This window comes from Camellia sinensis, chromosome 1 (genome assembly GCF_055761805.1).
Source record: "Camellia sinensis isolate YWXY chromosome 1, ASM5576180v1, whole genome shotgun sequence".
Taxonomy (NCBI): domain Eukaryota; kingdom Viridiplantae; phylum Streptophyta; class Magnoliopsida; order Ericales; family Theaceae; genus Camellia; species Camellia sinensis.
In genome coordinates, this window is record NC_138961.1 from 163,904,280 (window position 1) to 163,920,994 (window position 16,715).

The following is a 16,715-nucleotide window of genomic DNA, read 5'->3' on the forward strand; positions in this document are numbered from 1 at the left end:
ATAAATACTTAAAAAATGATTTCCCAATAAATCTCTCATTTTAAAAGTAGCATATAATTCAAACAATGATAATTGTAAAGTTATTTTATGGGATAAATTGATATTCGTAAATAGTTGAAGAGGTATTGGTATATTATAATTTTTTATAATATGAAAACTAAATATATATATTACTTTTAAAATTAAGAAAATATTAGTCTTACTGATGAAGTTAGACCGAAAGAATAGCTTTGAAGTAGGCTAATTCGTTTGGGATATGGATTAGCTTTTTAGCTATTTTAGCCCGGGGCTAAAAATGCTCGTTTAGGATGAGTTTTTTTACTTTTGTGAGAGAAAAAATGTAATGATTTAGATGTGATATTTTGTCTTATTGGACTAAAAAATCTATTTTGTTTTTTTGTGACTAAAATAACCAAAAAACCCCGGGCTTTTTCTTCCCAAACCAACCCTAAATGTTAGACTGACTTAACTCAAGTTTTAACTTTAACAAAAATGCTTCCTACCCCCAGTTACCCCGACCCTCAGTGACCTCCAGTGAGGTGACACTCACGTGATAGTCACGTGACTGTGTTTACAAGACCTAAACAACAGGTTCACATTTCATTTGAAATTTTCCCCCATCCCCTCTCAAACAACGGTAACAGAACCATAAATCTGAGTTGCTACTGCCTCCCACTCCGACGCTTGACTCCCACTCCGACGTCGGCGACCACTCCTTCCCTTCACTCCGACACCGACAGCTCGTTCCCTCCCTTCACTCGCGAATCTCTCTGTCTCTCCTTCCTTTCACTTCAACTGTATGTATATCTGCGTATATATATATATATATATATATCTATCTATCTATTTCCTGTTCGATGAATTGTGGAATCTCTCTGTCTCTCCTTCCTTTCACTTCAACTGTATGTATATCTGCGTATATATATATATATATATATCTATTTCCTGTTCGATGAATTGTGGCATTTGGGAAATTTGTGAAATTTCATTTATTATCTGTGAAATTTGTATGTATTATCTGTGAAATTTCCTTTTGATTTGGGAATTGTGGCATTTTCATTTACGAATTGTGGCCTTTTCAGTTGGAGTCTTACATTGCCTTAAACGTGTTCGATGAAATTCCCCAACGAAATGTTTAATCTAATCATTTACCCTTTTGAATTGGTTCAATTTCTCCAGCGCATAATTTCTTCATTAAATCAATTTCAGGATTCATCTTGATTATACAGAAATTTCTGTGCATAATTGGTTCAATTGGTTCAATTTCTATGCACAAGAAGATGGCTTAATAGTCAATGCCCATTATATGGTTTACCTTTTAATATGCTTTAATAGTCAATGCTGAAGGTGCATAAGGTGAATGCTTTGATTATAAGCAATTGCTGAAGGTGCATAATTTCGACTAAATAAATGACACAATGAATGCTGAAGGTGCATAATTTCGACTTGTCATTTCTGTTGCTTATAATCTATTATGAAAACCAGTGGGTCCTGTAACAGATAATTCAAGCCATTAAAAATACGCTTAAGCAATAATAATTACAGAATTATAATAAATAATAAGTAACCAGTTATAATAAAAAGCATAATGAGTAACTAGTTATAATAAAAAGCATAATGAGCTCTAGTTTCTCTAATGCATAAGAAGTTTTCATTATTGCAGAATTCCTTTCAAAACAAGGGAGGAATAAGACAAGTAGCATTAGTCTAAAAGCAAACTTGTACTTAACACACATATATCAGCATCATTGACCTCTACAAATGATGAGTGGAAATCCATCTAAGAGAGCAAACCTAGGATTGATCATTATGGAATGACTTGATGGCAATCTCTGCAGAGTGTTACCTGATTTGCAGTGGTCTCAACCACAAGCTTCTTCAGTTCTTTGTCCACACCAAGCCACTGTCATATATAAGAATGTAAATAAAAAACTGAACCTTGTCATCCAGAGCCTTGTAAAGCTGCACCTTCAGCATTCATCTTCTGTATACAAAAATTTCCTCCATTTATGTATTATTTTTAATTGCTAAATAATAAGATCATTTGAATATATATATTTGAAATTTCTGTTTTATCAGTGAGTAAATAGTACATAAAGGAAAACTGAACTTCAGAATGTGAAATGGTTTCCTCAACTTGAAGTATTATGTTGGTACCAACACCAACTGAACTCCTGTAGTTATAGAATGGGCCTGGCTAATAAAATTCATATTGCTTACTCTAAGTGGATTTTGGTTGATAAGCTTATATTTTGGTTGCTACAGGACTCCTTATAACTGTAACTTAACTTATTAACTTAACTTAACTTGCTATTTGTCCCTCTTTGCAGATGTCAACTTCAAGTGTCAGTGGCAGTAGCTCAGGTTGGTTGACATACGTGAACAGAATTTGTTGTACATGTAAAAAAAAGGCCACCATCAAAATATCACAAACTGAGCAAAACAAGAACAAGTTATTCTACTATTGTAATGTTTGTGGTTTTATCGGATGGTGTTTACCTACGAATCTAGAATATGGAGGTCATCAAATTCAAACAGACGAAGTCCCAACTGTTGGCGAACAAGTTATGACCGAACGACTTCAAGCTATGACCGAACAACAAATACAGCTGACGGAACAACTTCGAATTCAGAACGCAAAGATGCAAAAGTTAATATATATGTTGTCCATGTTGTTTGTAATTGGTGCCTTTAAACTTATGAATATGTAATAAGTAGAAGTAGATGTAGATGTCAATGTACAAGTTAAAGTAGACTTAATACTTTTGTGATGTTTTGGAGGAAGTCATGTTTTGTTGTGTATTGAAACCTACTTATTGTACCTCTTTTGTTGTTAGTGGAATGGAAAATGGCTTGTTCAAATTTGTACACTTTCTTCAATACTCATTGAATGGACATTGTTAAATACAGGAAACTGTTGAATACAAGGTAACTATTGTTGAATACAGGTAAACTATTGAACATGGTAAATTGAACATGCTAAATAAACATTGTATATTAAATAACAAAGTTTGAAACTCATAATAATAGACTACATAATATCCAATCTTCTCAACATCAAAGTTTGAAACTCATGATAATAGACTACATAATTTCCAATCTAAAAAACAAACAGTTGGAATACATAGAAACTAGTCAAACAAGTCTGTAATATCCAAGTTTCCCGATGCAGAACCATAAATCTGAGTTGGAGCACTCATCAAACTTCCCTGTGTGCCACTTATGAAGTCCGATGGAGTAAGAGATGTGCCTCCAATACCATGGGCCACCTATGACTGAGTTAGAGCACTCATCAAACTTCCCTAGAGCTAAAACACATACCATTTTTAGGTTCTTCAACGTGTTCGCCCTCATTTATTAAAGGATTTTCACCTTCAACATTTGAATCAACCTCCATTTCTCCACTTTGCGTACTGAAATAACAATTAAACAAATATCATTACAGATTATGGAACTAAACTTCATATTTCAGATTTTATATAAACTGTTTACAGATTGTGGAACAACACAGTTTACAGATTATGGAAATTATATGAAGTTTGCTACCAAGCTTATGAAGTTTGCTACCAAGCTTACAGATTACAGATTATGAAGTTTGCTACCACAGTTGAGCACAATTACTCATAAAAATTATATAAATTGTATTTGGTTAAAATGGTGCTATGGTTGTAGAAAATCCATAAATAAAATGTTGAGGGATACAATTTCACGCATATTCTAGTTGAGCATAATGCCCAGATTATCTTTTTGCTACCAAGCATGCCTTTCTTGGCTGGAGGGCCACGGACTGTAGCCAAACATAGTGCCGGTGTTGGAAGAGTGAAGTTCCAATATGCACTATCAATACAAGGTAACAGTGGACGAAACTTCATTTCATACTCAGTAATTGCAATTCTATGCAGAAGGGATCCAAGAAAATGGAGGCCCCCACTTGTTTCATGTATATTTTTATTATCTTTATTTTAATCTGTGAAGGGGTTTGCTCTTGTAGGAACTCAGTGACGATTACCACCTAGAGCCAACTCACTAACGGTGATGTTTCACTATGTCAATCTAGTGTAGCCAAGTTAGTCAGATCAGTTAACAGATTTGTCCACAGCTAACAGATTTACCTAAAAAACATAACTCTTGTCCAAAATGACAAATTGATTATAGTTTACAGATTATATTTCAGATTTCAGAATTAGCATATAACTGAAAGATTAGCATATGAAATTGATTTTTTACCTCATAAACCAGATTGATGGACAGAGACAGAGCAGAGCAAAACCAGACAGAGCAAAATTACAGGAATTCTGAGGATAGATGAGAGCTAGTAATCTGATATGGTGGAGGAGGAGGAAATTTCACATTCTTCTAAAGAAATGAGTTAACATCTGAGACCCACTTCCACAACCCATACGGAGAATTTCAATCCTTCTGGAGAAAGACTAGCCACTAGTTTTTGCAGAAATTCCCAGCGAGCTATGGTGGAGGAGGAGGATGGCGGCGAGAGGTAAGGATAGGCGGGGGAAGACAGACGAGGATAGACGAGGATGGCGGCGTGAGTTGAGGACATACGAGGGAAGACGAGGGAAGACAGAAATTCCCGCTTTTTCCCTTTTTTTTTTCCAGCTGTGTTTACACATCAGCTGCCACCTCATCACCACGTCACTGAGGGTCGCCACGTCACTGGGTGTATGTAGCGGGATTGTAACTTTAATTTAGATTTTTAATGATTGACTTAACTAATCTACTTGAAAGGAGATCATATCGTTATGTTTAACAAGATAGAGATTAATTTGAGGGGTAACTGAGAAAAATATTATTCCCATTGTTTCCTTTGCTATTTTATTATGTAAATTAATAATGTTAACTATTTTTATGGAGTTTTACAAATAAAATAAAGGATAAAAGTTAGTTGGCGCATTTTATTTGCTATATTATTGGATGCATAGAAGATAAAGTACAATTACGAAATTTCATATAATTGCAAGGTGTCGTTTGAAAACATATTTTTTTGGTATTTTTTTTAATTTTTTGACTAAAATATGATATAAAAAATTAGTATGTGTGAGATGATTTTTTTATTTTTTATGAAAAGATGTGCAAAAAGTAGTGAAAAAAGTGAATCTTTGACTTTTTTGTATAAGTTATTGACTTTTTGATAGAGACCCTATGCTAGAGACCCATATCAATTAAAAATTGCTCTGTTTGTTTATGTTTTCAAACTAGTTTTTTACATCAGAGTTTGAATATGATATTTGTTTAGTGTTTTAGAATCACGTTTTGAAAGCTCTGCGGAGAGCTCTGTCTCAGCCGCGTTTTTCAGATTTTTTTTTTGAAAATTTTGTCTGACGGGACGTTCGGCCGGTTGACCGGAATAGTGATTTTTTTTTTTTTTTTTGCAATTGATATTTTAATTTTTATATAATTGAAAAAAATATTTTCTAAAATTTTTTAAATTTTTTATGTGCTTTAAAATAATTTTGAGTTGTATGTTTAGTTATGAGTTGCAAATTTTTATATCAAATATCAAATGTCACATCAACAATTCCCCACTCAAATCAAAACTATTTTCAAAACTCTTTACTAAACAAATTTTCTACACTCAAATCATAATTCCAAACCTCACAAACTCAAAATACAACTCATACTCACAAATCATAATTACAAAACACAACCAAACACAGGCTAAATGTCTCATAAAATATAAACTAAAATTTTAAAAAATTTTAAGTCATATAAAACTTATTTAATTCTGACTTAATTTATAAATAATAAATATAAATATCGATATACACTATTATAAATTCATTACCACCACCATTATGCCACCCCCACCACCATCACCACCACTGCGGTCGCTGTCGCCGCCGCCGCCGCCACCATCACCACCACCACCACCACCACCACCACCTCCTCCTCCTCCTCCATCACTATTATTATTGTTGTCATAAACACCACCATCATTTTACAATTACTACCATCAGTATCACTACCACAATCATTACCACCATCAACTCTACCGCTATCACCACTACCACCATGCCCCTGCCACTACTACCACCACCATTATTATAATATAAAAATTGAAATATACAATTTAAAAATAATAAATTTCAAATTTGATTTTATACATATCAAGCAACTTATTTTTAGTTCATCAAACAACTTTTCAGCTTAAAAAATTAAGCATTCAGTTTTCAATACTTAATTTTCAGTTTTCAGCTTTATCAAACACCATATTAGAGAAGCTCTAACATATAAGTGGGTTGTGTTTTCTTTTATATTCACATCTCAACTTGAAAAGAACTCGAGGGGTTCATAGGGCCCACCAAGAGTCATATTTTGATAATCTGAATGATTTATTTTGTAGGACTCTCAATATATATCATCCATGAAAAAATTAATTTGATTTAATAATTGTAAAATTTTCATTTGATTGCATTTATCTCCGAAAAAATGGAAGAAAAATATATTTTTGAATAGAGACTATTTATTTTTTAAAGATAAAATATGATAGAATAAAAATTTATAATTATCAGATTGACCTAATTTTATTTATAAATGATATATATTGAAAACTATACAAAATAAATCACTCAAATCATCCAAATAGCATCTGCAGTGGCTCTGCAAGCTCCTCAACAGGCTCCTAAAGTTTTCGTATGTTGAGATATGAATGAGGTAAGCTTATCTCTTCTTCCATATGCAATGAAATTTTATTTGTATATCATCATCCTTAAAGGTGTCATTTGAGAAGTGGGTTGATTTTTTAGTTTTTTGATTTTTTTAGCTATTTTAACTTGGGCTAAAAAACTTAGTTTGAGAAGGACTTTTTAATTTTTTGACTTTTTTGGTTTTTTTTTGTGAGAGAATAGTGTAATGATTATGAGTTGGATGTGATGTTTTATTTTTTGTAACTAAAATAGCCTATTTTATCTTTTGTGGCTAAAATAGTCAAAAAAATCCAAATAGCTCTTCCCAAACAGAGCTTGAGTTAGATCAATATATACTTTTTTTTTCCCCCTATTTTGGATTAATTACACAAAAATTCCCGTGAATATCAACTTATTTATAAACTCATTCATTTTAATTCCTTCAATTATGAAAATGTATCGCTTTTCCTCAAAGACAGAATTGTGTAGGGCCTGGGGTGGGGCTCCCATTACAAAAAGTAATAATATTATATATATATATATATATTGGTTCATTAAAATAAAAGTAAAATTGAGTGATTATTTCATTAAAATTTTCATTTTTTTGAATTCCAAATATAATTGGCATTTTCCATTATAAGCGAATGATGAAGGGTCATTCTATAAATAAATTAAAAAGGAAATGGTCATAATTTCACTTTAGTAAACCAAAATAACCTAAAAGTAGCCTTGTTTAGTCGATTGCTGTACTAAATTCAAAAGATGTTTGTTTAAAAAAATAATCAAAATCAATTACACTAGTTAATTTTAAAAAACAAATACAATTTCTAAATCACTTCACTAATACAAAAATAGCTGTAGAAAAAACCCAAAAAAAATGAAAATAAGCCCACTTGACTTTCATTTTTTTCGTTTTTCAATTACAGAATTATCAACATAAGCATTTTAAGTTTCAAAATAATTTTTCAAAATCTTATCATCATCATATGACTGAAGTTTATTATTATCTTTAGTTATTTTTTATTTCAAAATGAGAGAAAAATAAAAATTACAACAATATTAACAAAATTTAAAAATTATTTTACATTTTAAATTAAAATCTTGAGCTGGCCTAGTTGATGAAAATCCCTTTCTTTTTATTAAGAAATATTTGGAATGATCAAAAAAGATATAATTTTTTGATTTTTTTATAAAAAAATATATAAAAAAAATAATATAATCAATACAAATACATTTATTTAAATAAATATACTTATATAAATTATGCTAAACATCCCTAATAATGAGCTTTTTCATTTTTTTGGATTGGATCAAACGATAGACAATAAGATCTGAGTAGATTTTGCAGTACTCTACTAGCTTTATATGGGCCATTCCCTAGCTATTCCTGCGGAAGTGTACTATTGTGCGCTTTTTTATTTTTATTTTTTTGGATTGGATCAAACGATAAACAATAAGATTTGAGTAGATTTTGAAGTACTCTACCAAGCTGTCTATCTCATCATAGCTTTACATGGGTCATACAAAAATGATTTCAAACTCTAAAAAAAGAGTTTTAGTGTAGTGGCTTTCACTCGTAAGAGCACCTCCAATTTAATCCTTTCATGAAGGGAATGAAAATAATTTTTTTTATTTAAAAATAAATATAAAATATATTATTATTCATTCAGACTCTAATCATAAACCTTCAAAACTCTTTATCCGCCCTTCATCAAAAGTAAATTTTATTCATTAACAAATATTTAATTTTAAAATTTTTGTAAAATATATAATATTATACTCATTTTAAAGGTATGATTTCACATTTTTTAATGATGTCAATTTTATAAAAATTAAATTTATATATTAAAAATTATTTGTAATATAGTAAAAAATATAGAATGAATAGTGTTTTAGAGAGTATCATCTATTTTTCATCATCCTTTCATATTTGGAGGATCAACTCATCATTCTTCCAAATAGAGATGGATTTAGAGGATGGGTTGGATGAATAAATCTTTCATATTTAAAGTTATGGAGGATGCATTAGAGATGCTCTAATGTGATGGTTTGGGAAGATAGTTATAATCAACATTTTAGTTTAAAGTTGATTATAATTAACTTTTTATGAGAGAGGAAAGTAGATTATAATCGAAAAAGTGAATTATAACCCACTTTTTAAAAGACCTTATGTTTTTGTTGTTTTTTCTCTTTTCTTGTCACCTTAATAAAGCTTTACTTTTAAATCTCTATATTATTGACTGTCATACAGAACTCTAAGGCCCCGTTTGTTTTGGGTGATAGAATTGAGGGAATTGATAGTGAGAGGATTAATAGTGAGGGAATTGTTAGTGAGGGGATTAATAGTGAGGGGATTGTTAGTGAAGGGATTGATAGTGAGGGGATTGATAGTGAGGAGATTAATAATGAGGAATTGTTAAATTATTTTTACATAAAATAATAAAACAAATAAAAAAATATAAAAAATTAAACATTATATTTTAAAAAAAATTCCCAATATATAAAAAATAAAAAAATTTCTAATCCCCTCACTATTTTCTAATACCATATTTACCTCCTCCTTACCAATCCCCTTTCCAAAGGTATTAGTAATATCAAGAGACTAATAGTCCCAAGGCTATCTCTCCAAACAAACAAGGGTATTATTAATACTTTTGTATTACTAATTCCAATACCCTCCCTATAACCTAAAATAAACGGGGCTAACTGTTGAATTCCAAACCTAACTCTACACAGATGGAAAGATTAAAAAAAAAAAAAACAAATAAAAAAAATATAAACATCACATCGTAAGTGGATTTTACTTGTTAGAGTTCTCCTCAAACTTTCTTTTTAGGCCAAGTTTGGCATACTCAAAATAATCTATCTTTTTATTTTTTTCTATCACATTACCTCTTTATTTTTTTACATATTTTTTTATAAAAAAAATAAAAAATACACTTATTTAGATCATTTCAAACAACTCCTTTAATGTTCCAAGCATTTCTGATGGGGCCATAAGCTAGCTATTCCTACGGAAGTGTACTATTGTGCAGTTTTACACAAGATAGTGACAAAAGCAATGCGTGAAGCATGTACTGTTTGTACAGCCCCTGTTTACTCATTGATCCATCCAAATCAAGTTGTTAGGGAGGTACCGTTTGTTTTTTTTTTCTCTCCTCTCCACTATTGGAGTATATCGTTAGGTTCATAGAATTTATTATAGACTTGACTTTGATAACTTAATCAATAATGTTAGGTATTGAGAAATTTTTTTTATGAAAATGATCCTGAAATATTTATGATATTTAAATTACATTTAAAATAAAATATTACATATTAATCAAGGTAATGTAAGAGTCACAAATCTTTCATGATCATTTTCATGAAAAAATTTTATGATTCCTAACATTTCTCTAATTTAAATTATTTAATTTGTAAAAATTGTTAAGGTGCCGTTTGGTAACACTTATGTTTTTAATTTTCTGTTTATATTTACAAAAATTTAAAAAACTCAAATAAAAACTTGTTTGGTAAAATTTTTGATTTATAAATCAGTGGTCTCAGTTTATATATTTGGCCAAAAAAATGAAAACACAAAAAATGTGTTTCCGTTTTGAATTTTGAGTTTTTTTTTTTTACCACCCAACACTAGCCACCACTAGCCACAATTTTCCACCACCGTATTCCGCTAGCACCACCCACCACCCACCCTTGCCACCACCTGCCACCACCACTCACCACCCACCTGCCACCACCCATCTGCCACCCATTGGCCACCACCACCCACCCCTCACCACCACCACCACCACCACCACCACTACTCACCTGCCATCCACCCTCCACCACTCACTACTATCCACCGCCCGCCACCACCACCCACCACCTACTGGCCACCACCATTCACTACCCACCTGCCACCACTATCCACCACCACCACCAGCCACCTGCCACCCACCCACCACCACCACCACCACCCACCACCACCACCACCACTACCACGACGCACCACCCACCCGCCACCACCATCACCCACCACCCACCCCTCCCACCACCACCACCACTACCACCCCTACCACCTACTCGCTACCACCCGCCACCGTCACCCACCCACCACTGCCACTACCACCTGCTACCTACTTGCCACCACCACCACCACCACCACCACCACCACCCACTCGTTACCACCCACCACCTGACACCATCACCCACTCACTATCACCACCTACCACCCACCCGCCACCACCTACCATCACTCGCCATCCGCCACCCACCTGCCACCACCACCCACCACCCACTCGCTACCACCCCCCATCAGCCACCGTCACCCACCCACCCACCGCCACCACCTGCTACCACCACCCACCTGCCGCCGCCACCACCACCACCACCAGCCACTTGCTACTACCCACCACCTGCCACCTTCACCTACCCACCCACCACCACCACCACCACCACCACCACCCACCCGTCACCACCACCTACCCACCACCCACCGTTACCACTTTCCACCACCGTCTTCCGCCGCCATTTGCCACCACTTGCCATTTCTCACTCTTTTTTATATTTTTAAAATTCTTTAAACGTTTTGTCAATTACCAAGCGCGTTTGTAGTTTATGTTTTTTTAAAAATAAACAAAAAATAAACAAAAACCAGTTTATAAAATTTTTGTAAATATAAACTGAAAACGTAAATGTTACCAAACACACCCTAAGTATTTCATATATAAAAAAATCACGTTGATTTGATATCGATAATCTCTTAATCAGAACACATTTTTGCTAATAATTTATTTTTAAAATCATATTTATCATTAACAAAAATGTGTTCCGATTAAGGAGCTACTGATATCTGATCAACGTGACTTTTTACAAGCATGAACTACTCGACGAGTTCTGCACATTGAACAGTTCAAATTATCAAAACGAGAACTATGATGAGCCTGACGAGCCCAACAATATGCTCCAGTCCACATTGTAGATTGAAGAGAAGCATCTCCCTTGTTTTTTAGAGTTAGAGCATCAATACCAAACTCTTCAATTTTTTAGTCAAATTAAAGCTATTTCATTATTTTAGCTATTCATCTTTTAGTACCTACTGCATCAAACTCTTTATTCTAACTTATTCTTATTAAATATTATTTTCTTATTGTATTTGTTAGTCTTTCTTTTTTTTATTAAATTGATAAGTTACCAACCAAACAATTCTTAAAAAAAGCAAAAAAAAAAACCCCGGTTGATCGGCCGGACGTCTGACCGAACTTTCGGACGGACATCCGGTAACACACAAATAGCGATGAACAGTGTCTCGCTGGTTGTAACGAGTTACTGTAGCGTTCGTAAATTTTGAAGAGCCGCAAACGAGTTTGATGTGATTGATGTTTTGAAATTTTTAGCTAAAAAATAAGTTTGAAGAGTTTGATACAGATGCTCTTAGATTGGGTGATATTGTAACCAAACCAAACTAAATCAAATCAAGCTTTAACTCCCATCAAATGAGATCAGCTGCATAAATTCTTTTTCATCACTCAACTCTATCTAAAGCCATTTCATTAGTCAAATCAATGTTAAATCAATGTTTTGACCCAAAACACATCGTAAGCACATCAAACCAAAAAAGGGAGCTTCTATATACAAACACCCTTTCCTCTCTATACAAATCCTTCTCAATACACACACTAAAAAAGTAAATCCTAATATATTTGACTCACTACACACACCTATCATTCCACATATACCCCCAAATGTAAATCATACACACACACCCCCTCACACACACACACACACACACACACACACCCGTGACAGACCCCTCACACACACACACCCATCTCTCACATTCTCCACCGTTCCTCCCCACAAGCTTCATCCATCCATTTGTGTCATTGAAGTATTGGCATTGAAGGGCATTGAAGAGCATTGAAATTTTCACATTTTAGGTTAGTTTACACAGATTAAAATATTCTCATTCCTATTTTATTTGTAATGTAGGGTTAATTTTTACCATTTTTGAAATTTTCAGTCCACCCCAATGTAAATGATTGCCGTGTTTCATTCGGAACTGGTTATTCGAAATTTTTGTTTTTGTTCGGCATTAGAGTTCCAAAATTTCTGCTTCTATTCGGCACTATAGTTCCGAAAATATTTACTTGGTTCAGCTTTCAAGTGCCGAAAATAATTTTTTTTTTCGGTTTTCAACTTCCGAGTAGTAGCTATAATTTCGGACAACAACTTCCGAACAGAACAGTTATTTTCGGACAACAACTTCCGAACAGAATAGGTGTTTTCGGACAACAACTTCCGAACAAAATTTTTTTTTTTTCCCTTCTAACACTTAATTAAAACACTTAATTATAACACTCACTACACACACTCTCATTAATTTTACACACACTCTCTCATTATAATTTAAAACACTTATTATTTACACACACACTCATTACACACACTCTCATTAATTTTACACACACACACTTATAATTTAAAACATTGTCATTAATTTTACACACACTCTGTTTATTTACACACACACTCATTACACACACTTAGTATTTTTTGCAGATAATATGGATTCTGAATATCAACAACGTGTCTCACCTACTGCTTCAAATAGACGACGTCGTGAATTGGATGTAGACCATCAACGGGGACGAGGGTGTGGGCGAGGACGAGGTGAAGGTCATGGTCGAGGTCGTGATCTAGTTTCGGTAGAATATGATATTCCCAGTGCCAGTCAAAGTGGGGGCCGAAGCCAAAGACGAGTTGAAAGTTATGATATGCCTGACATTGCTGTGGAGGATACCTCTTTACCTGATTCTCCTCCTGTCCAGGAAGAGTACCTTACTCATGCTTTTCCAGGTGGACCGACTGATCCGTCAATATTGCGGAGTTTCAATAGTCATGTGGCTGCAGCTATTTGGCACGGGGAGGTAAACATTCCTCAGTAAAACTGAAATTCATTTGTATATGAGTTTTTTTTTTTTGTGTGTGTGTGTTGTATGGTAGTTTGTAATGAGATATCATTTGTGTTGTAGGAACGAGGGCCCCTAAAGTGTCATAATCACTCTTCCAAGATCCTTGCATGGCCATGGTGGTTAGTAGAGAACAACACCAGATTCAAAGCCATTATTGAGCAGTCTGGACTGTCACAGTTAGCTCGTTGCACACGGAACGGCTTGAATGGTTGTGAAGTCAGTTTGCTGGTGTCACAGATTCAGACCCCGAGGAGGCTATACAGTGCGCTGCAAGAGCTTATTTATTGTTTCTGTTGGGATGTACACTCTTCAGTGACAAGAGTGGCGGCAGGGTTCCCGCTGTTTACCTCGGTTTGTTGATGAATTTGGGATCCATACATACTTATGCCTGGGTTGCTGCTGCATTAGCATTTTTATATCGACAGTTGGGGTTTGCTAGCCGGTCTGGGGTTAAGCAGATGGGTGGTTATATGACTCTTTTGGAGGCGTGGATTTATGAGCACTTCCGAGCATTCCGACCTCATCAGAACATGGGCTACAATGAAAACATGCCACACGTGTACCATTGGGCATCTAGGAGAGAGGCGGGTTCCTCCATTGACCATTTGAAATCTTTTCGAGCCGAGCTCCATGTAACCCGGTTACGTTCTACCATGGATGCTTAAAGTGCTTAGACGTTGTCGAACCCTATCATCCAGATAGAGTTTTGAGGCAGTTTGGCAGGGTTCAAACCATCCCAGATACACCGCTAGCTCCCAGTCGTGGTGCACGAGGCAACATATCTGCACGATATACCGTCATGTACAGATACTTGGATAGGATGTGGGAGGCTTAGGATAACCACGTGTTGTCTGCGTAACGGAGGAGCACACTAGTTCGTCAGCCTTGGCAATGTGTACCGGGTTACATGGATTGGCATAAGAATATCACACACCTATATGTCGAGCACACTGATGAACCGCGTGTCCATGACCATCAGGATTTCAGCGAATATACGGATGTAATCTATTATCCTCTCTGATGCATATGTAACTTACTTTTTTTTTTTTTTTTCTGATATGTTCCCTAAAATGTGATATTCTTTTCAAATGCAGCGTATTGCATATGCACTACAGATTTCACATCCTATTATTGACGCTGGTTATCAGGAGGGGATTCGCCATCCTTATCGACTTTACCAGGCTATCGAGAGTATGACACATGTTCTTGAAGGTCAGCACATTGACGAAGCTGGACCTAGTTCTGCTGGAGGTCGTTTTCCATCTTCGACATTGACATACAGTCGTAGGCCTAGGCATAGGCATACAGCTGATTTGTGACATGTTATGTTGTTACATGTTATTTTGTTAGTTGATGAATATTGTTTGGTGTTTTTTGTAAGATGACATTGTTGTAATGGTAACAGTGGTTAATATTTTCTTATTAGAATGGAATGGCAACAATGGTATTGTAATGACATTGTAATGACATTTTATTATTAGAATGGAATGGTAACAATGGTCGTTAATTTTGTAAATGATATTTTCTTATTACAATGGAATGGTAACAATGGTCGATAACATTCAATCCACATTGCAAAACAGAACACATCAACATCAAAAACACATCCATTAATTTCTTCCATAATTGTAACATTGTCAAATGCATACATGTGTCATGCGACATCAACAACATCAAAAGTCTCTCGAGTAGCTACATTATCATGAATAATGTCCTTGAAATGTTGAATGCGACGCACATATGCATCATCCCAGTCCACAGCGCAAGGGTGACGGTATTTTCTCCAATTAGTGGCAATAGGAGGAACTGGATGGCGTGGCTGCAACAAAACCTGCACCAAATATCAATTGACTTAGTGGTCATACCTCATAACTTCTTGTACATGCATAAACGCAATTGATAAGTTTCTGTTATACCTGGACGAAATGATTTCCGTTGACAAACCCAATGGCAATCTCACGTCTATCAAGTTGAGGTACTGGCACTGTTCTAAGAGGTAAAAAGGTGAGACATTGCTGTAAAGACAAGTGGTATAACACAAGATTGTAGCACGATGCAACAAGATGCCCCATGTTTGGCATAGTCATCCAATGTGAGTATCCAGGACTGTCTTCAAAGTATGACAATATGCTTGTCAATTCTTCAAACCTTTCATAGGACCCATAAAGTGTAATGTATTCCTCTTTGTGTGTGTGCAGCTCACCCAATAGGTCACGCCTAACCTGAGCCCAATCATTTTCTGTATGACCAATTGAAGCAGCTATAGCCCTGAAACCACAATTCCCATCTGCAGCTACATCCTTGACAAACTTAATGTATGGTTTTAACCCAGTAGGGAAAGCATCAACATATGCACCAAGTTTCACTGTTCTAGTAATGTATGCCTTCCCTTTCGGGTTCACCTTCTCCTTTCCCTTAATAGGTCGCTTCTTCTTGGTTTGCAGAGTAGAAGCTAATGTAGTGATTTGAGTGTCCCTAGGTGAGAAGGAATCATGTCCAGATTGCACTAACTCAAATGCACACGGGTCACGACGGGTAGAAACATTGATCTTCTTATGATCCCGAGGACATGTTTTGGGCTTCACCTCCGGCTCAACAAGAAAAGTGCTTCCCGGATATACAATCTCTTTCAACTTCTTCAAAAGCTCTAATCGCATGGTTTTATCACTTTCATTAAACTTGTTCACAAACAACTCTACTTCTGCATGCCAAGTCACCTCTGTTTCCTCTTCTTTCTTGCATATGGAGATATGAAGTTGCCTCCACTGTGAGTGTATGGTAGCAAGTGGTATAGGACGATCTTGTCTGATATAGTCAGCAATCTCATGGGCGCAAGGTAAACCATGAGTGTGGCGAAGGACGCATCCACAAGCTTCAACATCAATACCAATGGAATTGGCGCTCTTACTCTCGACAAGCAAATACTCCAATGCAGAGATAGACACATTCCCCCGTAGCTCCCTGAATTGAGAAGGTTTAAATTGATGTTGCACAACAGTTAGACTTTTCTCGAATGAAGCCTTGATATCAGTGTGTTGCAACTCAAGCAGACTGTGTATTTTCTCAAATGATGCCTGAAATGAGACTTGACATGAACCCAATTGTCTTTTAAGTTTTGCAT

General features: G+C 35.1%; 1 protein-coding gene across 1 annotated transcript; it reads right to left on the reverse strand.

Annotated features, from left to right (window-relative positions):
- Nucleotides 1-15,189: 15,189 nt before the first annotated feature.
- LOC145820562 (uncharacterized) lies at nucleotides 15,190-16,251 on the reverse strand. Its single transcript, XM_082916637.1, has 2 exons — nucleotides 15,511-16,251; nucleotides 15,190-15,425 (listed from the first exon to the last, which is right to left on the reverse strand). Exons 1-2 carry the CDS (start codon nucleotides 16,249-16,251, stop codon nucleotides 15,249-15,251), a joined length of 918 nt encoding a protein of 305 aa, XP_082772763.1. The 3' UTR covers nucleotides 15,190-15,248.
- Between the last annotated feature and the right edge of the window lie 464 nt (nucleotides 16,252-16,715).

Coding starts and splice junctions, on each gene's coding strand:
- LOC145820562 (XM_082916637.1), bottom strand. CDS start 16,251: ATGCGATTAGAGCTTTTGAAGAAGTTGAAAGAGATTGTATATCCGGGA. Junction 15,426..15,510: donor ACGGAAATCATTTCGTCCAG/GTATAACAGAAA, acceptor TATTTGGTGCAG/GTTTTGTTGCAGCCACGCCA.